Source organism: Mesocricetus auratus, unplaced genomic scaffold, assembly GCF_017639785.1.
Source record: "Mesocricetus auratus isolate SY011 unplaced genomic scaffold, BCM_Maur_2.0 Super-Scaffold_100022, whole genome shotgun sequence".
Lineage (NCBI taxonomy): Eukaryota > Metazoa > Chordata > Mammalia > Rodentia > Cricetidae > Mesocricetus > Mesocricetus auratus.
Window position 1 is genome coordinate 11,992,506 of NW_024429203.1, and position 24,176 is coordinate 12,016,681.

At 47.9% G+C, this 24,176-nt stretch overlaps 1 protein-coding gene and 1 long non-coding RNA gene across 2 annotated transcripts in view; one reads left to right on the forward strand and one right to left on the reverse strand.

The window, feature by feature from the left end:
• Positions 1–8,284: 8,284 nt before the first annotated feature.
• Positions 8,285–22,106, forward strand: LOC121133499. Its single transcript, XR_005870351.1, has 2 exons — positions 8,285–8,365; positions 18,382–22,106. It is a non-coding gene; the product is annotated as an uncharacterized LOC121133499 (long non-coding RNA).
• Kcnj5 (potassium inwardly rectifying channel subfamily J member 5) overlaps positions 12,037–24,176 on the reverse strand; it is a 30,679-nt gene continuing 18,539 nt past the window's right edge. The window contains exons 2-3 of the mRNA XM_040730144.1: positions 18,357–19,295; positions 12,037–14,110 (exon numbers count right to left, since the gene is read on the reverse strand). Of these exons, the coding sequence (XP_040586078.1) occupies positions 13,788–14,110; positions 18,357–19,293 (1,260 nt within the window). The 5' untranslated portion in view covers positions 19,294–19,295 and the 3' untranslated portion in view covers positions 12,037–13,787. The remainder of the gene's footprint in view (positions 14,111–18,356; positions 19,296–24,176) is intronic.

The window sequence follows — 24,176 nt, forward strand, 5'->3', positions numbered from 1 at the left end:
GAGGCAAAGGAGCCGAGTGGAGTGCGTGAGGTGTAATGGGATCCCTCCAGACTGATTTTTTTCTTCTTACCAGATGTTTGCTTTGATCTGAAGTGTACCAAGCAAGCGCATGAATCAGGACACTTGATGCCCAGCCAGTGGCACTGTTTTGGGAGGCGGTGAAAATGTTGGGACATAGACCCCAGCTGGCAGACATAAGCCACTAGGAGTGAGTCTAGACGCCCCACTTCCTGTTTCCTGCTTCATGATCTGCTAAGATGTGAGAATTAGAAGCTGCTGGCTCCGGCGACTCCAGGCAGCCACTTACCATTCCCTTTCCAATACAGTGGGTCACATTTCTGAAACCATGACCTGAAAGAAACCTTAAGTTGCCTCTGTGGGGGATTTTGTTGCAGCGGTGAGGAACATAACATACTCTGCCACGACAGAACCTTTGCATCAACACACGGGTACTAGCTTTTCCTGTCACTTCCCTGTCACAGGGACAGCAAAGAACCTAAGCTACCTTGACTCCTCCCACCAAGGCTGTGTGCTGAAGTGAGGAGGTCCCAGATTGAATGAAAACACAGCATACCCATCTCCATCTGGATTCCAGATATGAAAAACAAACAAACAAAAACATATTAGTGTAAGTACATTCCAAACATTGCATGGATGTACTCACATTATAAATGACACTACCTATCTGACACTTAAATTAACTGAGAAGCCTACAATCTTACTTGCTAAATCTGAACACTCTTACCCCTCCAGGAAGTGTTTGGTCCTCTCCTTGCTGTGCTGATCTTGAGACTGGCCTTAAATGAGTCCCAGTTAACTTGGAGTAATCTCATAGATCCCATAGACTGGGCAGCTTAAGCAATAATTTATTTCTCATAGTTGTGGAAACTGGGAGGGAGGTTGAAGGTCAAGGTGCCAGCAGATCCTGTGTGTGGTTGGGACCAGGTCCTAGTTGGCAGGTGGCATTTTTAAAACATCCTCACAGAGTGGAGGGGAATGAAGCTTCCATCTGTCATTCTTTATAAGGATGCTAATCTCAAGGTAAGGACCTCACCTCATGTTGTCATGAGTCACAGCCCCACAAAGCCCTCATCGCCAAATACTGCTAACATTAACATCAGCTGTAAATTGTGTATGTGTATGTGTGCGTATGTGTGCGCGCTCGCGTGCGCGCGCATGTTGCACATATATGTGTGAACATCATCTGTTGTGCACCAGAAAGCAGAACCAAATAATGAAATATGTAACTGGAAGGAGAAGCAGAGGGGAAGAGAAAATGAAATATTCCAGGGAAGCAAATACCAGGGAGAAGCCCAGTAGAGAGGCTAAAACAGGGCTTAGAGCCAACAGCTCCCTTGGTCACCACTGTCATTTTGGTATGGCATTTGGGCAGGGTGGAGAGGAGAAGGAACTGTGGGTGTTGGTAGTGGGGGTCTAGGTAGTCCACCCCAAGCCTCATATTCTCACACAGTCTTGCTTGCCCTCTTCCTGGACAGAGCTGTGCAGGGCTGCTGGCTTCTGCACAGTGGGTTCTGCAGCGGAGATCTTAGCCCAGCTGTTCAGTGTGCACGTCTGCAGGGCTAGCGGCCGTCTGGGGCTGAGGTCATCACTTTGTTCGATAACCATGGCAAACAATTTTCTGGGGACTAGTCTGCTGTAGATTAATTTATTATAGCCTTCTATTGTGGCTAAATGTTCATGTGTCTCCCTTACATCTGAAAAATGTGCTCAGAATGCAAAATAGCCATCTAATTTGTGAGTGAATGGTTCCACTGGCTGCCCGTGTGAGGATCCAGAGCCCTTTCTTTCCAAACAAAATGCTTTTTATGGGGGAGAGGTGATGTGCCAGCATGCATGTCGGGGTCAGGGGACAACCTGTGGGAGTTGGTTCTCTCCTTCTACCATGTGGCTCCTAGGGATTGATCACGGGTCCGCAGGCTTGATGGCAAGTGCCTTACACCCTGAGCTATCTCTTAAGCCCCAGAGTCCTTTCCAAAGGCCTCTGTTGCTCCTATCCCCATGAAATCTGAAAACCTCCACTGTTTCTCACAAACTGAATGGGAAGGTCGGGGGAGGGGAGGAGTTGCTACCTGTTCTTCCAGAAGCACCCTTGTCTGTCCCAAGTGCAGGAGTGACAGGAACTGATAGCTAGGCAGCTCAGCCTCAACGTCCTGCACACAGTGTGTGTGAAGCGAGATGGGCTTCAGTTAATGCCTCCTGTACTTCCTGAGCAAGGACATAGCGCGCTACTGGGCACAGAGCTAACCATAGCACAGCACACACTCAGTAACTGACTGCAAACTGAGCGAATGCCGAAAGGCTGGCAGTAACAGCCTAAATAGGAAATGTCATCCTGTGTAGACCCCAGCTGGTGTCATATCTTGGAGGGTTCTGGATATTTCAGAAGGAAGGGCCTAGCTGGAAACTGCGGGTCACTGGGGACTTGTCCTTAGGGGCAGGTATCTTGTATTTAAGCTGATTTTTTTAAAGCGAATTGTCTCAGGGATGGACAGTCTGACAGATACAGCCAGCTTCAGCGTAAAGAGAAAGAAGCAGCATGGCAGAGGCCCAGGAACTCTCTCAGGGGCACATGGAACACCTACCAACAGTGGGAAGAGGTCTGATGCTGGACCCAAGAAGTTCTTGGAAGACCAGCCATTCTGAGATAAGTGCTGCCATGCTGAAGTAAAAGAGAAGGGGCAGGGGAAGAGAGGATGAGGGAGAGCAGATGGGAGAGAGCATTCACATCATTAGTTGCTGGCCAGGGATGGAGGTGGAGAGACGCGCTGCCCCTTGGTGTCCGTGGCCCCTGAGGTAAGGAGAGTGAAGCTTGTGTGTACAGACCATTAAAAGAGACTCTTCCTTCCCAAGAGGCTCTATTAGTTAGTTCTTTGGCATTCCAAGAGTAGTTCTCCTGGTCCATAGTAGAGACAGACACTCAGAAGCCAAGCGCAGGCCTGAGCACTGAGACAGAGTGGACACGGCGCAGAGACACTGCCAGTGGAGTGGTGTGAAGCCAGACACGCGTGTATAGGTAGGGTGGAGGGTTGGTGCCTGTGCCTGGGGCTCTGTTTATACCTCACAGGGGAAACTGGTGAGCAAGGCAAGGGTGATGGAAATCATTCAAAGGTCACTAAGGGAAAAGCAGCTACAGGATTTTGAAACAATGGTGCTGTGGCCGGGCGGTGGTGGTGCATGCCTTTAATCCCAGAACTCGGGAGGCAGAGCCAGGCGGATCTCTGAGTTCGAGGCTGGGCTGGACCAACAGCCTCCAAAACAATACAGAGAAACCCTGTCTCGTAAAACCAAAATAATAATAATAATAATAATGGTGCTGTGAGCCCCCCAGAGGACAGTGTGACTTGCCATCTATGTTGTAGGGTTGAGAATGTTGCCATCTGTTGACACCTCTGTGGAGCCTGGTTGAGTGTGTTACTACGGAAACCTTAAGCGCAATTGCCTTTGCTTTCCTAAGTAGGGAAAGGGCAGGGTAGTTCTGGGCTTGGAGGACAGGAAGGATGCGCTCGGAAGACAAAGCTTACTCTTCAGCATATGAGATGAGTAAAGTGGAACTATTTGGGACATCAACTGTAACCAAACATGCTTCTGAATTACCTTCCACAATAAGCCCTTCTGGGCACAGTCAGTGTACTGTAAGGGATAGGGTGAATGTGGGGATGCAATGCTGTACCAACACTTAGGATTCAACATTTTCTGCCTGTGGCTAGTTTCTTAACTTTTCCTCTGAGATCTCCATTGCAAAGGAGCCAGCTGTTCCATTTGACATACCCTCTGCCCACCAGCTCTTTCTGAGGATTCCACTGTTTGCTCTCTAGATGAAATGGAAATGCAAATCTGTAAGAAGAATATGGAAATGTACTCTTTTAAGCTAGCGGCATGTCAGATTCACAATAGAAACCAAAGAGGTGACAGGGAGTTTAAAGGGATGCTTCAGAAATGAAAATAAGAAAGCTTTTAAATGGGCAGTGGAAATGGAAAGGAATCGCAAAGCTACCATGTAAGAAGAGCTAATTAGGAGAAGTCAGAACAGCTCCGATGTGACTCAGAGAAGGAAGCAAGGCTATATGCAGAAGGGAGGAGTGGGCATCATCGTGGAGCCTGTGGGGTAGGGGTGGGTGGAGCCTGTGGGGTAGGGGTGGGTGGAACCTGTGGGGTAGGGGTGGGTGGAACCTGTGGGATTAAAAGTAGGTGGAGCCTTGGATAGGGGTGGGTGGAGTCTCTGGAGTAGGAGTAGGTTCTCTTGGAAAACCCATGACCAAGAGGTGCGTGGGAAGAGGCGCTGAATAGGAACTTGTAAAGATGATGGTCTACTTAGGAAAGCAGAACTACCTTAAGTCATGTGCACTTGGACGCTTACTCCAGACCATACTTCCCTTCTCAGTATCCTTTGGAATCACAGAGGCCTTAGCAACAGCAGGTCTCTTGGTGGTACCCAGAGGGTCTTCCCATCTGAACTTCTTGGAGATTTCTAGAAGGTGATGCACAGTATGGAGAAGACCTCTTCTGCTTACTCCACAGACCCATTTTCTCTCCAGCTGATGTCATGCCGGCAGGAGCTCTCTTCAGGTCATGCCTCCGCCACTTGGGGACATCTAGATCTGTATTCTACTTCTTTCTAGGACAATTTCCTCTGGGAATTCAATTTTAATCCCACTTATATCCCGATGACTCCCAATCTCAGGACTCTCATCCATGTAGATATAGACAGATGTTTGCAAATGCCTGCTTCTGAGTGTTTGATATGAAACTAAACTCCTACCTCAAACTAGATTCTATTCCAGGGCAACTAAACTCAGTAACTTGGGAGCCCAGGTGCAAGGGTGTGTCACTATCACTCTCCTCAACCCCACACCGGACAATTCTGCAAACTGCTTCATACACGTTCTAAAATCCACTTACATCTGCTTGTCCCCAATGCCTCCTTAGTTCAGTTCACCATCACTGTCATTTCCAATACATCTCCTTGCTTAGGCATGTTAGTCACTAGAAAACAATGATCTCTCTGAGGAGTCCATTGCTCTGAGGGTGACAATCACAATGACTCCTGGTGACCCAGGCTGTTATCTTCCAGCTGCTCTCAGCACTTTCCCTCCAGCCACCCTGTCCCTGTGCATTGATCACCTAAACAAGGGGCATCTTTCTCTAGGTTCTCCATGGTACATCATCCCTACCTATCAGCCTTGCTCATCCTTCAGAACTCCGCTCAAACAGTGCTTAGGCAAGACCACTGTTACACACACTTCATGTATGCATTGCTGTGGGGCTGTATGTGAGTGTGAGCACATGTGTACACTCTCTCTCATTCATTGGATGGGCAAAAGGAGGCCCTAACACTGATGAGTTCATTGGCTTTACTCCTGACTCCTCTGTGGGGCTATCAGGATCTCCTATCCTGGTGCAGAGCTTGATCCACATGTCCTTACTCCTTGGCCTGGGTACAGCAGGAAAGGCTGCTCAGTGAATGATGAATACATGAATCCTGAACTTCCTAGGTCTGTAGAAATCCTATCCCTGGGCTAGGGGCTTCCAGCTGAGAAATGTTGTCTCCTGCTGTTTGCCTTTGGCCATGTGGTCAAATAAAGGGAGGGAGACCCAAATCTGGACCAGCCAGGATGGTCAGTGTCTCCTTCCAGATTTGTAGACAAATAGCCATGGTTTTGCTTTGTTTTGTTTTGTTGTGTTTCCTTTCCTTTCCTTTTTTCTTTAACTTGGAACATGGAAACATCCTGAGAACTGTGTCTAAAGATGTAAGGTCAGGAAGAGAAGGACCAAGACCTGCTAATGCCTATGCTTCAGCCAGGAGAAACCCAGACCCTCCACCCCCAGGAGACAGAATAACTTTCTACAGGTGGTGCCTCTGTCTTTGAGAGCATCTTTGACAGGACATCCTGGTCAAAGCTGTTCCCCAGGGTCACAGTGAGGACAGTGACACAGCATGTTCCACAAGGGTAGACTTGGAGCAGGCAGAAGACTGGTCTGGATGTGGTCTTACCTTTTGGTGCTGAGTGTTAGCATCCTTAGTATTGGTAAATTTTTGATTGAGTTTAGAGGGAAAAAACACTAAGTGCTGAGTCTTAAAAAATAATTTGTCATGTGTATATTTATGCATTTTACAGACAATTGTCTTTATCTATTAAAATGTTTTAAATGGAAACAAAGCAGTCAACGAAATGCATCAGGGGAATCAGCATGCAGCCATCTGTGGGGCTCAGCAGAAGCTCCCAACAGAAGGAAATGGAGTCTTACTCCATGTTGTTTCCCTAGGTCCTCTCAGGATGCTTGGAACCCAGAGACAGTCAGTGAATACCTACAGGTTGTTCCATTTGGTGTTTTATTAATTTGGCCTAGATGGATGGCTTGAGAAAGCATCAGAGACAGCTTCATTAGTGAGGGACCAGTCCCCAAGACCCCTCTTGCACTGAAAATAGTGCGTGTGTGTGTGTGTGTGTGTGTGTGTGTGTGTGTGTGTGTTTGAGCACACACATATTCGGGTGCAAATATCCATGCATGCAAACGAGGAGCCCAGAGGTCAGTTTGGGCGTCTTCCTCTGGCTCACCTCTGGCTAAACTAACTGGCCAGTGACACCCTTGGATCCTCCTGACTGCTTTCCTCCCGGTGCCAGGATTGCAGGCGGGTGTCATCATGGCCAACCTTTAGCGTGGGTACCTGGGCTCTGAATCAGTGCTCATACACATACACTTTCCCCTCTGACTCATCTCCTCAGCCCGTAACTCACAGTGTTTTCTGTTTTGTTCTTCTTGTTCTCTTAAATAAGTACTTTTGTTCAGGTATGGTAATGCCCACCTGAGATCCCAGCCCTCTGGAGACAGAGGCACCACATCCATATATTCCATATGAGAGTTGCAGCACACTGGGCCACTCTTCAATAAACTCTCCTTGGGGTGACATCCAAGACCTCCCCCAGACAGGCATGGGCTGGGCTTCCCCTCTCTCGTGGAACCGCAGTGACCTTGGTCTTCACTCAATTCTACAGGTCCTCCTGTCTCCTCATCTCAGGACTTTACATATACACCCCACCTCCCTGCCCCTTTGTCCTTCCGCCCCAAATGACTGGGCCTGTCCACTTTGTTTGGTGAGCTCCTATGTCCTTGGGTCTAGTCTCAGCAGCCAGGGCTGGGTGGGCACTCTGCTGTGTTGGGTTTTATTGTTACCTTCCGTTTTCTTATTTGTGTGCCTTTTATGTCCCTTGCTCTCTGTGCTCCACATCAAACAAGTTCCATGGAGACAGCATCTCATTATCTTTGTTAGGGTTTGAATGTTTATTTCACCCCCAGATTTGTGTGTTGAAACCTAATCCCCAAGGTAATAGTGTTAGAAAGTAGACTTTAGAAGAGGATTATGAGGGTGGAGCCCTCGTGAATGGGAATTTCAATATTATGTGGGAGGCCTGAGGGAAAGCTAGACTGCCCCTTCTGTGGTGTGAGAATGCATAGAAGTTATCATTCATGAGGAATGGGCCCTTAGTAGACACCGAATCTTCTCATGCTTAATGAGAAATACATTTTCATTGTTTCTGCGTTATCCAGGCTGATGATGCATTGGTGTTAGAACAACTAGAGTAGACTAAGACATACTTGATCACTACTGAGTCCACAGTGTCTTCTCCTGATTCTGGAACATAGTGGGTATCCAGTAAATGTGGTGGTATGTGTGGGAAGCTGAAGTAATGAGAATTCACAGCCCCTTTGGACATTTTGTGGATTGAGCCCTCTGTTTTCTTGTTCTTTTTCTCTTTCCTCTCCTCTCCTCTCTTCTTTCTCTCTCTCCCTTTCTCCTTCCTTCCCCCTCCCCCTCCCTTCTCTCTCCTCTCTCCTTCCCTCCCTCCTCTTCCCTCCCAAGCACTGGGAACTGGGCCCACATCCTTGCATGATATCTTCCACTGAGCTGTATCCCAGGCTGGGCTTCTGTTTCCTGATGCATAGGTTTTCAACCTTCACCATGAGACTGGCGTTGCTGTACCTAGCAAAGGCCTATGGAGCCTAGAGGGAACGATCAGAATGAATAGCTGTTGGATTGGTACCCAGGTTTTCTGCTGTGGGGGTTCTGAGAGACTCACAGACAGGAGCATCCTTATATACAGAGATGTGGTTAGGACCCCCCCAATAGGTTATGTTAATGGGGAGAATTCTAGCCTGAAGAGGAGGGAGGGGAAGACCCTGGCAGTGCAACTGTGACAGCTCTCTGGCTCTTCGTACCCTCTAGAGCACAGTCAATTCGATGAACGTGCTTCCCTCTTTTTCAGTTGTCTCCATGGACCAGACCCAGTGAGGACAGCAGATGGCGGGTGAATTCCTGAGTGGCTGCAGCTGCTCACTCCTTCAGGTAACAACACAGCTAGGAGAGCCTGGAAGCCTCAAATCACACAGGGCTGGCTGCAGTCTCTTCCGTGAAAGTGTTTATTTCAGAGGTGATTCAGAATGTGACAGCAACATTCAGCAAGTGCACACAGAGGGATCCTAAATGCACGGACATGTGCACCAGCTACTTCCTTCCAACAGCAGTCTCACCCCGAGCGACCCTGGTTCTCTGGGCTTAGACTTATACTGTTGGAGAAGAATGAAGTTCAGTGTGCTGGCTAACACATCAGAGTTCTCACCAATTCCTCCCCTGTGGTTTAGAATGCTTGCCTCCAGCACACAGAAGCCAAGGTCATTTGAATAGCAGCTTTTGAATAAAAGAAAATAGTCCCTTAGAGGAAAAAAAATCTCAGCCAACATTTCTATTTCCAAAACTCTTCCTTAGACATGTGCTTACCACAAACAGGTTGACAGATCCTGTTGTTGGACTCCACTAAGGTCTAAAGAGGCACCTGTTACATGTCCCTAGGGTGGATTTTGTGGGGGTCTGCTACCAGATTCTATCTACTGCTCCTTCCTCAATTCACAGCTTGGGCTGGAGTGGCAAACATGCCCTTAGGGACATCTTTCCCTGCAGCCTTGCTTTAGACATCTGCACAGGATTTATAGTTCTGTCCATGGGCAGGGGCATCCCCAGTGAGAATCTGCTGGCCTTCTGGGAGCTCCCTGGCCCCGTAGCTATGTCTCTGCTTCCTGTCACTATCAGGCAGTCCTCGTGGTCAGTGTCACCACGTGATCTTACGGGCTGCTGCTTGCTGATGGGAGGGGTCTGGGTGGCTGCTCTGATAGCACATCTGTTGATTTCCTTCTCTCTCATTACCCTGGGGATGGGCGCTAGGTGGGACATGGGATGTCCAGTACACTGTATCTGCACTCTCCCAGCTGGGGCTTCTCATGCCACCTCAAGGTGAATCAGTGTCCTGGCTCACCGTGTTATCTTTACAGGGGAGTGTAAGTGAGGAATATCTAGTTAGCCACCATGTCCCTGTGAGATTTTGACATTGCCCGTTGATGACCAGAACAGGAGCATACCTCCTGTCAACTCCCTTGCCAATGACACGCTCGGTGGAGCTTAGGTCTCATGTGAGAATTCGCTTGCTATCCTTGACTACCATGGCCTCCCTGTCTCTCCCCAGAGTTCCCTGCTAACAGTCATTACTTACAACTTGCCTGCAAAGTGACAGCCCAGGGACTCCCTAAAGTGTGTATTTTCAAAATTATTCGAAGGAGAAAGATACTTCAAAGTCACTCGTGACTTAAGGTGGCTTCTGAATATCTAATGGTGAATAAAAGGTGAAAATTAGCTGTGGACAGATGAACTATGGGAATCCCTGCAGTCTGTCGTGGCTGCCATCTTGAAGTGTGCTTTTCCTGTGGAGACTGAACCCTGTTACCAGGGCAGTGGTATCTCTAGGCCTGATCCTCCCATGCCAATAACAGCCTAAATGCCACATGCCGATAATCACAGGTTTAGATGAACAAAAACCAGAGTGAGTTTGCTCCAAGTGGAAATGCACCTGAATTCTGGGAAGTTAGGAATGATCATTTTAAATGAGGAAGAGCTATCTAAGGTCAAGCCCTCTTATTGGGTGAACTTTTAGCAATGTAATGATGTTCTTTTCCATTAAGATTGAAACCATATACCCAGGAGGGCAGTTTGACACAGTAGCTTAGGATACTGTTAGAGAACCCAAGCCCAGAGGTTAAGTAGACTCTCAGAGAAAGCCATTCTCCCCACATTGAATCTCTTTTTCGAAGGCTTTTTATGTCTCTGGGAATCAGAGAAAGGTGTTTACTAGTCATTCTGCTACAGGATGAAGGGAACACTGCTCTACCGCACAGCCTGGGAATCTGCGAACACCACTGTGAGAGTTCTGTCTGGGCCTGTAGCCTGGGGAGCTGATCCTAAGGGTGTCTGTGTAGGGTGATGGCCCTGCTGTGTTTGCTTGAGAGAGGCCATGCCTCTCATTTGTGGTAACAAAGAGCTCCAGATACCATCTCTGCAGTATTTGGAGAATCAAGTCTGGGAATCCTGGAGGAGTATCTAAACATAGCCATACACACGACAGGTGCAAAGATATGTCTTAGAAGTCAACGTGCAAACCTTTGCTTTTGGTCAACCCCAGGGTAAGCGGTTTCTGCTTCTGTGGTCCTTGCTGCACAGAAGTCTCATAGCTGAGGCCAGCTGAAAGGCAGGCCATGGATAAGAGGTGTGAATGAAGGTTCCCAGTTGCTATAGATAACAAGCAGGGACATGTTCCCCAGACAGGCAGGGGCTCTTCCCCATCAGTGCTAACTGCTTCAGCCAGGCTCTCAAAGCAGCCAAGCAGAATGTAGCAAGTGGGTTCCTTGATTGTATAGGAGGCCATGGGAGCCGTATCTGAAGCAGAGAGGTCTGCGAGCAGGGCCTGTGGTCATGTTGGTGGAACCTAGCAGATGCTAGATTGATAGGCAGGAAGAGAACTGGCAGGAACTTGTGGTTCTGGGGAGTTTCTACCAGCCCATGGAGCAAGGGATTTCTCCAGAGAGGAAGGACCCAGTAGTGAAGGCAGGAAGTCAGCTTCCTAAACTCAAGGAGCAGAGATCTGTGGGAATTACCGTTGACCTCTTCTTCAGCCCCGCCACAGTTCTTTGTGGGCCCTCAGGGATGGAATGAGGATAATGACTGACAGGGCTTACATGTAGGAGAAGTGACCCATTTAGATACCGGCCAGCATCAGACTTGGCATTATATAATCAGCCCATGTTTTAAATTTATTAGTCAAGAACTTCCAGAAAATGATTTGAAGAATTTGGAGAACTTTAGAGAAAGCAACTGTCCATGGAGATGGAGATGTCCTTGAGATATAAAGGGCAGTCCCCTCACATTTAGGTTACCGTGCTAGAAACCTGAATGAGATTAATATCTACCTAATTCCAGTACACATCAGCTCTGGCTCGAGGAGACCTTAAGGAGCATACTCTCTCTTTGATAGCTTGTACAGCTTCTCCTTGGCACACCAGTGCCCTGACTCCCCAGACCAGTGCTGTTTCCTGGCCAGTTGGAGGATGTTTCAGATACACAAATAAGGCAAGTGTGCAACAGGAGCCAGCCCACTGTCGAGCCATAAGACAATCATTGCCTGATGCTTCTTATACTTACCTACTCCATCACCATGGGACTTAACCTGCAGGTACTAGTTAGTTCTAATCAAGACAGGATTCAAAGCCTACCAAGGAGCAGAACTGGTCCTGCCCTTGAATGTCTGGGTTCTGGAAAGCCAGCTCAAGTGCCTGTCTCTTATTGCGGTTGTGTATCTCCTGTTACCACAGACATCCAGTCTTAACAGCGGGCTCCCTCCTTAGACTCCAGATTGCAGCTTACTTACTGGGTGCTGTGGACCTGCTGGTTTTCTCTCCTGAGTGGGAATGGCAAACTCCCCACCACACACACACACACACACACACACACACACACACACACAAAATACACACACACACCTCCATATTCCCACACCATTCCTACACCATACACACATACCACAAGTCACATACCACACACACACACACACACCATACACACACCTCCATATCCCCACACCATTCCTACACCACAGACATATACCACAAGTCACATACCACACACATACACACACACACACACACACACACACACACACACACACACACACCTCACTGCTTAGACCATCTCTCAAGGTTTAGATCAGGTGCCAAGTAAAGGATCCTATCTTCTATATGTGGGAAGCTTACAAGTGTAACTATTCACCCCAGGCCACTTTCTCCTCACCAGCCTAGCACCCTGGAAACCCAATCTGGGTGGGGGGGAGGCCTGAGGTTCAGAAATCCATTCCCTTGGCTACCTTAGCTTCTCCCTATAGATCCCAGGAAAAGGGCTCTGGGGCACAGCAGGGAAGTGCTTCTGCTTTCAAAGGCTGGTAGAGTACTATGAGCACTGGGCTAGAGATGTGGAGGAGCATGTCAATGTCTTTCCAAGACGAGGCCCAGCTTGTCTTTTTCAACTTCAGGCTCCTCGCCCTGACCATCAGTCCTCAGACTGGAAGAGAGAAGTCTGCGGGGCTGTGGACCTCAAAGCTCCTCTCTATTCTTGGGCTCTTTTCTTTCTTAGTTATCCTACCGACTCTCTCACCCCCTTTCTCAGGCATACCCAGCACCTTGCTGGGGCTGTTCTGAGGAGGGAGGTCCAGGGGCATCTCAGTACCTCCCTAAGACTTTGGTCCAGCCTTGGCCACCTGTCACTTCTGTTTCATATTCCTCTTTTCTCCTAAGCCCCATGCAGCAACTGAGGCAGATGTTTTCTCATTTGTTAGTTTGTCTCTTGCTTTTTTGAGACTAGGCTACTAGTCCAGACTGGCCTCATGTCCACAATTCTGCCTCAGCCTGCCAAGTGCTAAGATTACAGGCATGCATCAGGACATCAGGCTCCAAATGCTTATATTAAAATGACCCCTGCTTCCCTTTCCTCGCTGACATCCCTGCGTTAGTACCAATTAGTTCTCATCTGGCTCTCTGAAATTCACATGTTCAGGACCACATTCCTGGTTCTTTGAAGTTCTTAGACCAAAAAAATCCTACAAAGAGCACAACTTCTAGGTTCCTCCTTTGAGGTGCAAGGCACAGTATGACTAGGAGAACCGGGCAGTTGTGAGGACACCGTCGTGTGTGCTCCTAGGTACTCAGTGTCCCAGGGTCACTGTAATAAACTCAATTACCCTGTAAGCCGTAGTGTCCACACATAGAAGAGAAAAACACGCACTAGGGAGTCACAGAGGTGAACAAAGGGCCTTGAAAACAGTTATTAGTGAGTGGTTTTGGCCTCATACTAAAAGGCATTGTTCCCTGACTTGGGTAACTTCAGCTTGTGAAGTCTCTGTGGATTAATCCCTGGATGTGGGCCTGAGCATCCATCCTCAATCCACAAGCCTCAATGGTAAGAATCATGGGTGATACTGCCAGTCCCTAGAGGAGACAAAATTGGGGAGAGAAGTGAATAGGTAAGAGAGCAAAAGAGGGAGAGAGAGAGAGAGAGAGAGAGAGAGAGAGAGAGAGAGAGAGAGAGAGAGAGAGAGAGAGAGAGAGAGAGAGAGAGGAGATAGCAACCTAGAACTCTCTCTAGGAAGCCCACCCTGGCTACAGCCTTAGCTAATGCTCTCACTCACTGAGGCCTAGAAAGCATTGCCCAAGAGGGCTAGGCAAGTCCACTTGCTCTGAGGCCCTGAAGAGGAGATGTGAGGGTTCAATACACTGTTCCTCTCCGGAGAGCTCCCATGCTCCTGGGGCCCCACAAAGGTTGCTCAACTAATTGGCCTCTCTGGCCTCCCAGGCTCCTTGGTGTCTGGAAAGAAGAGGCTCTGGGTAGAGCACAGACTTCACATTGAGCCCCTGGTTGCCTGGGATACACTCAGTCTGTTGGGTTCATCCTCTTCATCCTGCTTAGCCTCAGCATCTCTCGCAGCCTCAGCACACCCTCCAAGCAAGGGAGGGCTGGGAAGGTACTGGAGGAGCCGACCATTCCGCTTCATTTCTGCCAGCTCCTTGGCACAGCAGCTGGGCGTGTTGGTCTCATAGGTATCGTGGAAGGTGTTATAGTCCACTTCATAAAAGCCTTTTTCCAAGGTGAGGACGGGTGTGAATCGGTGACCCCAGAGCACCTCTGTATCCATGTAAGAGCTTCGTGCTTGGCAAGTCATGCCTGAGGAAAGAGACCACGTGTTAAGATGCATTAAGATGCACCCATTTATTGATCCGTCTATCCATCTGTCCATCCACCCACACATCCATCTATCCATCCAGTCATCTATTCCATCATCCATCCATTCATGTAACTATCCATCCTTTAACTGTCTGTCTATCTGCTCAATCAAACCCACCTCCAGTCATTAAATAATCCATCCATTTGTGGTGGCTTGAATGAGAATGTGCCCCCCCCCATTGGCTTGTATATTTGAATGTTTGACTCCTAGTTAATAGACTGTTTAGGAAGGAGTAGGAGGTTTAGCCTTGTTGGAGGGCTGCGTTTCTGGGAGTTGGAATTGGGGATTCAAAAGCTATGTCAGGCCATCTCTCTCTCTCTCTCTCTCTCTCTCTCTCTCTCTCTCTCTCTCTCTCTCTGTGTGTGTGTGTGTGTGTGTGTGTGTGTGTGTGTCTGTCTGTCTGTCTGTCTGTGTCTCTCTTTCTGCCTGCTACCTGTGGATAAGATGCAAATTCTCAGCTATTGCTCCAGCACCATGACTGCCTGCTGGCCTGTCTGACACCATGCTTCCTGCCATGATGGAAATGTACTAACCCCCTGAAACTGTAAGCAAGCAATCCAATTAAATGCTTTTTATGAGATGCCTTGATCATGATGTTCCTTCACAGCAATAGAAAAGTAACTAAGACACAATCCATTCCTCCAATCATCCACCTACCTAACCATCCATCTACCTAACTAACCATCCATCTATCCAGCCATCCATTCATCCAATCACTATCCAATCCATTCCTCCAATCATTCACCCGTCAAACCACCCATTCCTCCAATCATCATTCTATTCAACCATTCATTCCTTTTACCATCCATCTATCCAACCATCCATTCCTCCAATCATCTATTTATTTAATCATCCATTCCTCTAGTTACCTATCTATCTAACTATCCATTCCTCCAACCATCCATCTATCCAATCATCTATCTGTCCAACCATCCATTCCTCCAATCCTCTATCCAATCATCCATTCATGCAATCACCCATCTATCCAACCATTCATTCTTTCAGTCATCCATCTACCCAACCATCCATTAACCCAATCATTTACAAGTGCCTCTTGAAAATCGACTTTGTTCCAAGGACCTGGATGATAAAGATGAATATGAGATGGTCCTCGCTGTGGAGGATCTCACACTACAGTGAGGGAAGAAAATAACAAATCAACTTGCAAGATTCTGGAATACATTTCTAGATGCTAAAGGGGGAAATGAAATAGTCAGAGACAAGGACACAGGTTTTGAAAGCAGCATTTAGGATTAGAAGGTTGAAACTGGAAAGGAGGCAGGACAAGGGTTTGAACAAGGTAAGTTCAGAATGAGGGACCAGATTGCTGCTGACGGGCATTCAAAACATAGGGAAATAGTTCTAAGTGGACATACAAACAGAAACTGCACACTCGTGAACACATACATGCTAGCATACATGTGCATGCATCCATACACAAACATGTATGTGTGCACAGGAAGGAGAAGCAAAGTACCACCCAGCCTGATTTCTGATCTGAGGATACTCCAATGCCTCTAGTCCCTCTCTCTGCAGCTCTGCCATGGCTGTGTTATTTTTAGGTGTTGCTTTCTCTCCAGAAAGGGAGGGCAGTTTTGTTTATGGATGAGGAAGCATCTGTGCTTAGGGTCACAGAGAAGAAAATTTGTATTTAGTCTCTGTCCAAGGAAGGACTAGCTTGTGCTCTTTAGGCACTGAATGAGAACCTACTCCAGTTCCCACTCTAGGCCTTCTCCGGGAGAGGGGCCATACAAACCTGAGTGAGGCCAAAAACTGCTTCCTGTTATCTGTGCCTGGGCCCGCAAAGCATCCTTTGCATGGTGGATCTCAGGGTGATGCCTGCCCCAGCCAGGCCTCTCCATTCAGGTGTCACCCTAGGTGTATACCCATCAGCCCAGTAGAGATAGAGAGTGGACACTGACCAGTCTAGCTCTAGGCCCCGTGCCTGCAGGCTCGCAGGGACTCTGAAAAGACCCTGGCACAGGACTCCCGTAAGTGCCTGCAGAAGTCCTGTGGGACCCCCATTGGTCTTCCTGGTCACCCTCTAGGGAAATGGCACTGGCTAGCCTCTCTGTGCGTCACCTGTGGCATTCCATTTGGCCCTTTAGTCTTCCTACGAGCACATGAGATTGACTCTCCTCATTTGCAGACTAGTCAAGCAACTTGCCCAGACTGACATAGGAAGGGTGTGGAAGAGTTATGCTGCTCAAACTAGGCCTGAATTCATGCCAAGGCTGGGTTCCATGAGTATGACAATGAAACAACTCATGCCAATTGTGAGTAGGTGGTCTCAGTCTCCCACATGGCTCCACAGACAGAGGACAAAGATTAGCTAGCACAGGTTATGGGAGAGGAAGTCAGGTAGTTAGTACACAACAGTATAGGACAGGACTTTCAGGGAAAATGGGGGAGGAGGAGCAGGCAAATGGGTCAGCCTCCTCTCCCTCTGCTGGGGGGTCTGTGGGTGCTCTCCTACTACACGTTGGCATTGGCGGCAGTGTGGGCATCGCCGGGGACAACGAGGCTTGTCTTTGCCTGATCCCCTTTCAGGATCTCAGCGATGAGTTCATTCCCCAGAAAGTGATCCTGTGTTCTATCCTGACCCTGTTACCAAGGACACAGTGACCCTAGAGTCCCCATCTACACGAATCAGCTTCCTGCTTCCTGACTGTCCTCAGCCCAAGGGGCTCCTCCAGCTGCCACCATATGCTTCCTGGCTAGGCTCCGGCCCCCCAGCAGATGGCCAGGCAGCCTTAGGCATAGTCTCTAGGGCCTGCCATCACCTTGCCTGACTCTGACTTGGAAATGGGAAGGCTTGAGGACGTGCTGTCTGAGTCTGCCAGGCAGTAGCCAGATTCGCAAGGGATGACAGGCACGCTTGGCCACCTTTAACAAGCCCCTAACATCTTAGGGACCAGTGTGGTGTGTAGAAAAGGCTGGAAACTTGTAAAAGAAAGCCCCAAGTATGAACGCTTAACATCTTCCTGGCCCTCTTGAGGTTCACCATATCTGTAAAAGGGGATGAGAAGCACATAAACACTATTTGTGGAGTTTTGAAAAAAGGCCTTTGCAGGAATTCCTATGAACTTAGGAAAGACTGCCTGTGAAGTAGCGTCTACACTGCTTAATTTTTATTGTCAACTTAACACAAACCAGAATCACCTGGGAAGAGGGACTCTTAATTGTCTCCATCAGATCAGCCTGTGGGAATGTCTGTGGGGGAATTGTTTTGATCGACGATCGCTGTGGTAGGATCCAGCCCACTGTGGGTGACACTATTCCTAAGCAGGTAGGCCCGTGCTGCTTAAGAAAGCAAGGGGAGCGATCAAGAGGGAGTATCCAGTTAGCAGCCTTCCTTCATGGTTTCTGCTTTAATTTCCCCCTGCTGGACTTCTGTCCTGAGTTCCCTCAGTGACGAACTGTGACCTAGGAGATGAATAAACCTTTCCTTTCCAAGTTGCTTTAGGTCATATTCTGGGTGATATTCTATCACAGAAACAGAAAACACCATCCTCTCCCAATGATAAGGCCCACAACATGTATACCAACCTATAGGTTACAACCTCCACAGGGGTCTCATATCAGATATCCTGCATATAAGATATCCTGACTGTGATTCATAAATAACAAGCATGCAATTATTTAGTAGCAGTGAAATGATTTTACGGTTGGGGGTCACCAGAACATGAAGAACTGTATTAAAGGGTCACAGCATTAGGAAGGTTGAGGACCCCTGACTGATAGGGTCAAGAAGTCTCACTCTAAAACACCACCCTCTATAGTCAGCCCAGGTTTCCCAGTCACCCCATGCCTGTCTTAGGAGAGGAAGCATTTTGATCTATTGGAAATGAGGGCTGGCTCTGGGATCCTTGGTGGAGCTTGCTCACATCCTGCTTCTGCTTCTAAACCATGGATTCTCCCTGTGGAGGTGTGAAAGGGCCTCAGTTGTAATATATGTTTAAACCCTAGAACAATGCCTAGAAGTTGGAGTGTTCAGCCATGTTAGCTATTGTTAGTGTTCTATCTTGGGTGACTGCTGCTTGGTCACACTGGGGATGGAAGAGGGTGTCCTTACTGTCATCTTGGGATTCTGACACACAGATGTATACATTCTAGAGCCCCACTGGTCTGTGCTCCAGGGCACAGGAAGAGGACCAGGTGGCCAAGGAGGGCAAAATGTCTTACCTGTTGCTTCTACCATTCCTTCTAGGATGACCACAACTTCAAATTCTTCCTGTTCCAGCTGAGCACGTGACATCTCCCAGAAAGGGCTCTTCTCATTGATCTCGTGGGAGATGATGAGCGGGGACACCAGGAAGAGACGGTCGTCACCAGTGTCAAAGCCCACATTAATGTCGGTCTGGTTCAAGGGGATGAATTCCCCTTCTTTGGTCTGCCGGGATTTGATAAGCTTGGCACGGATGGAGGCCTCCACGATGTGGGAGTTTCGGAGGTCCCCCACCCGGAACATGAGGCACAGCTTCTCATCCCGCATGGAGATGACGGCATTGTTGGAAAACATGAGGGTCTCCGCTCTCTTCTTTGGCTGGCTGATCTTCACAAACATGCAACCCACCATGAAGGCATTGACAATAGAGCCCAGAATGGCCTGCACCAGAAGGAGTATGATCCCCTCCGGGCACTTCTCCGTGATGACTCTGAAGCCATACCCAATGGTTGTTTCTGTCTCGATGGAGAACAGGAAAGCAGACACAAAGCCGCTGAGGTTTTCAACACAAGGAATCCACTCTTGGTCACCCACATGGTCCAGATCACCTCGGACGTAAGCGATGAGCCACCAAATGAAGCCAAAGAACAGCCATGTGACAGTGTAGACCATGGTGAAGACCAGGAGGTTGAAGCGCCATTTGAGGTCCACCAGAGTGGTGAAGAGGTCACTTAGGTAGCGATAGGTTTCCTGAACATTGCCATGGTGCACATTGCATTTGCCGCTCTTCTCCATGTAGCGCTGACGTGGCTTCTTGCCTTCTGCCAGCAGGCGTGTGCGGTCTGTGGCAATAGGGATGTAATCCCGTGCCTGCTTGGGAATCTTCTTGTGGTCCTGGGAAGTGACTCCTATCTCCATGTCTTTGTTCATAGCATTCCTAGAGTCACCAGCCATAGCTGAGATATAATGAATTAAAATGACACCATCATTAGTGAAGTGCCCTGTTAGGATGAGTAGACCTGGAACAGGGTGCTACTCCCTTCTGGGGGCTCTCAAGGGTGTCTCTTCTAGTATACATTGGCCCAGACCATTAAATTCTCAAGGGCTGGGACCAGGTACTCCTACAGCATTTCTTTGTATCTTTGGTGGCACTGAAGAGTCTACTATGTGGCACATGCTTGGTTTGTCGAATGAATAAAACTGGGGGTCAATTGCACATGAAGTGTTTAAAGGTATTTGGAGAAATATGAGAGAAATTTGAATAATAATTGCCACAGTTTATTAAATGCCTATTATGTTTCATGGATTAACACAATAGTGACTGCAATTCCCATTATATAGTGTGTATAGAGTGCATTTCTTTCTTTTAAAAAATATTTTGCTTTTAAAAGTATGTGTGCGTGTTTTGCCTGTGTGTATATACGTACCATGTGCATTCCTGGTGCCTATAGAGCCAGAGAAGGCATCAGATCCCTTGGGAATGGAGTTACAGACAGTTGTGAGCTGCCATGTGGGTGGTGTAACTGAGCCAAGGCCCCCGGCAAGAGCAGAAAGTCCTCTTAACCACTGAGCAATTTCTCTGCCCCCTCTCTTATGGGTTTCTAATATTTTGTTAGGATACAAGGTCCTCAAGTGCAGGGGTTTGTGTTTATTTATTCCTTGCTATACTCCAAACACAAAAACAGGATAGCTCGGCTGACACACACTGGTTCAAAGGCACTGCTGCACGAAGACTGGAAAGACAAATAAGAAAGCAGAAGAGGCTATGAAGGCTGATGTTGGAGTTCCTGTCCTCCTGGTCCCAAGCCTATGGGCTCTAAAGGCCTCTGCCTCCTTTCTTCTTTTTCCTTGGGGATCCTTAGCAGCTGATAGAAAGGACAAGCCAGCCTATGTCTGTTTCACTGAGTGGCCGCTCCTCCTGTCTGAATGGGGACTCTGGCTGTCTGAGCACTTATTACAATGACAAACCATTGTGTAGATGCACCCTTGAAATATCTGATCTAGTTAGCCCTGAGAAATTGAGATGGATGGAATGTTTGTGGCCCGAGGCTTTCAAAAGGACTGCTTTTAGAGGGCAAGCCACACTTCAAAGAGACGTGGACACCTGCAATATTCCATCCCTTGCCGTCCTGCTAGTCTGCTCTAGCTCATTGAAAATGCTTCGAGACTCTGATGAAGATAGGAGACTGTGACCTCCCCCCCCACCCCGGATTGCTGAGAACAGCTCACTCGGGTGGAAGTTGAGCTGAGAAATGCTCCTCCATTTGCTTGTTATCACAAGTGATGAGGTGGTTATATATAATCTGTCGATTTTTCTTTTGTTGTTGGTAAACTTTTTGTTTGCTTATTCTTTGTTTTTGAGATAGTCTCTGGTTGGTAGGGAAGCTACTATGTAGCCCAGGCTAGCCTTAAACCCTGGTCTTCCTGTTGGGGCTGTGTCTGGCGTTGCTGGGGTATGCTGCTGTGTTGGGCTAATCTTTCCATCTTTCAGTTAAGGAAATAATGCTTGGAGCAGCATGTGGTCAATTTTGGTTTGGAATCGGATTTTTTTCTTGCTGTACCCCAGATGCTTAACCCTGACAACAGGATATTCTATGGCTCCAGCCTTGGGTAACAGATTGCTACTGACACAATTTTCTTTGAGCTCTCACCCTGGCATACACCTTAGGGCTTTCTTCATAAATAAGCTTTCCTGGGTTTCACAAGAATACTCTTTCCCGGTGCATAATTTTCCTAGGTTTCTATTTTCTTTGTTGCACTGACTGAGAAACAAAGTGTCTTAACCACTCTGTGGTCCAGTCTAGTAAATTTGTTCTCTTGCAGGCTTAAATCCAAGCACACACTCTGGATTGTTCACCCTGGGGTTTTGTATGTCTCTCTTCGGAATCCAGTTGGGGGCAGTTCCTTGTGGGAAGTCCCCTAACACTAGTTTGGGGACTTTATGAAACTCCTGGGAAACATTCTGGTGAGTGTTCTAAAAATGGTCAGGTGGCCAATTAGAAAGTAGCAGGCTTGGTGGACATGAGGACTGGAGTCTTTCTTTATAATCGACATCCTGGGAAGCCCAGGACAGAGGAGAGGGACCTGAGTCAAATCTGGTTCTTCGATGGGACATCCTGAACTGCCTAAGGACATTCGTTTATAACTATTTAAAGCTGGTTCCAGGTCAGCAGCATGCATTCCACACATACTAATGCCAACTCTGTGTCAGTCAAATTGGCCATCAATCATCTGGACAGGAAAACACCCCTTGGGAAAGCTGTTGTCCTAATTAGCTTCAGTGGTCTACTTGACACAATCTCTCAATTCAGAGACTGCCTACATCAGACTGGCTTGTGTCCATGTCTGTGAGAGATTGTCTTGACTGATGACTGATACAGCAGAGCAGAGCCCACTGTGAGAGGCGCTGTCCCTAGGCAGGTGGGTCTGAGCTGTGTAAGAAAGCTAGAGGGACATGAGCCAGGGAGCAAGTCAGAGAGTGCGCTAGCAATCAAGTTCCTGCCCCTGGTTATTCCTGCCCTGACTTCCCTCAATGATGGAAGTTACAAGCCAAATGAACCCTTTCCTCTCACAAGTTGCTTTTGGTCAGGGTATTTTATCCAAGCAAAGGAGATGAAACCGGAACAGCTATCTGTTTCGGGGCCACTAGAAATAGTGTGGTCTATCTAAAATGCAAACTGACACAAGGTTCTCTTTGCTCATTGCTCGTTCTCACCCCTTGGGGGTTTCCCATGTTACTCTGAAATAAACTCCGTCTTCTAACTATACTCTCTATGTCTTATCTGAATTCTTTTGGCAGAGATCACAAGACTATGGAGACGAGTGGGGACAAGAGCAAAATGCCAGTGACATCGACCACTGAACCAACTGTCCCGTTTGTTGTAATTTTTAAAGGTGGCACGAGAGAGAAAGATGCTGTATGACAGAGTTCATGTGCAGGGGTTTTATTAGGGGAATGGGATCATAAAAAGGGGGAAGAGGAGGGAAGAGACTGGCCTCTGGGGACAGGAGCAGAGGGAGAGAGGAAAGAGGGGTGGGAGGGATGGGAGGTGGGCAGGGCCCTTTTAAAAGGGAACATAGTGAATAGGCACAGGTGGTGCTCTTAGCGGCAGCAGCTGAGGGTGTATCCTGCCAGAACCCCAAAGGCAGGGCAGTACAAATGCCTAAGTACTAACACCATTACTAACTAATATTGGCCAGCTTGAGAAATATTATGACAGCATATCTTTCTGTTTGCTACCTGGGTGGCTGCAGCAATTCCAAGGCAACCTTGGAAATGTCATATTGAAGAGTCACCCATCTGAAGGGCCATTTGTCTCAGACACCCACTCTGTGCAGTCACCTGCTCCCTGCTCTCACACGTGGTAGTTACAAAGATAAATGAAGTAAAAAGGGAAAAGCGTGGGCCGGAGTGTTGTGTAGGACTTTGTTCTGCCCCCTTGGTGAGACTTTGTACCAAAAATCGGACCAGAGATTCCTAGAGGTGGTGAAGTGTGCTGGCGACCTTGAAGCCCCTGCACTCCCAGCCACTCAGCTGTGGTAGCCTACATTGGCTTCTAACTGAAGGGCCTTAGTGAGTTCTCCCAGCCGCACATGCCGAGCAGGGCTAAGGCAGGGCATGAAAATGAGTACTGGCCAGTGCACTTGGGAAGTGTTTTCCGTCCTCTGCTCTGCTGATTTTCTGCAGTTTCTTCCCTATTTTTAAACACACTTGATGCCTTCTTAGGAGAGGGCCCTGTGATGTATTAGAAACAAGATGATATCTTCTAGGACACCTCTGCTCAAGTCTGAAAAGGTTGTACTTTAGGAGAAGGCTGCATATTTTTTATTTAAGAGCCATACACATGCCTAAGGTATTCCTTGTGTCACCCAGCGTGTGATGGCTGAGTTCTGTAGTCTGCTCGGTTGAGTTAAGAATCCCACAGGTGAGACACAGTTCTGGGCTTGTCTGTGGGTGTCTTCAGGGAGGTAAACCTGAAGAGGGAAGACTCACCCTGAATGTAGGCAGCCCTACCCCATGGCCTGGAGTTCCAGACTGAATCATAAACCGGAAGGAGAAGCAGATGAGCTTTGGAAGTCCCTCCCCTTTCTCCAGTTCCTGGTCTGCCCAGATGTGAGCAAGTTCTCACTGCCAGTGCTTCCAGACGCTTGTGCAGCTGTGCCTTCTCAACTGTGATGGGCTATCCCTTCAAGCCCGAGCCGAACTCACCTTTCCTCCTTCACGTTGCTTCCTTTAGACATTTGGTAACGGCTACCAACACACAGGCTAGGACTTGGAGGTGAGCTCAGCATACAGCAGACTTGCTCTTTGGGCCACAGAAAAAGAGTTCTACCTGTGTCAGCTTCCGTTTCTTATGCTATGTATCTCAGCTACTGTTCTCGCCTTTCCTGTTTGCCGGCCATTGTAGGGAACCCTTACAAAGGATACATGATACAAATATAAGGAAAATATAGTCCCATGCCACATAATTGTGCTATGATTAACGACAAACTGCATGTATAACTCTAGTCCCCCAAGACAATGTCAAATAGTAATATAGCCTGCACTTGGCCATCTTAATTTGTATAAACAAGTTCTACAAAATCACCTAATGGTGTGTTTTCTTCAGACTCTTCAATCTCTGTCATTAAGCTTGGTGCTGTATGTATTTATAATCTCTCCTCCCTTGAATTTAAATGCAGTGCGGTGCTCAGTTTTCCCAAATTTTAAACACACACAGAGAAAAACATCTGGAAATCAAACACCTAAAGCCTGGGTGGTGTCTGCAGTATGGGCATTAGGCTCCTTGATCATGGAGCCATTATTACCCAGATCTCTTTAGAAGTTAAGGGCAGGC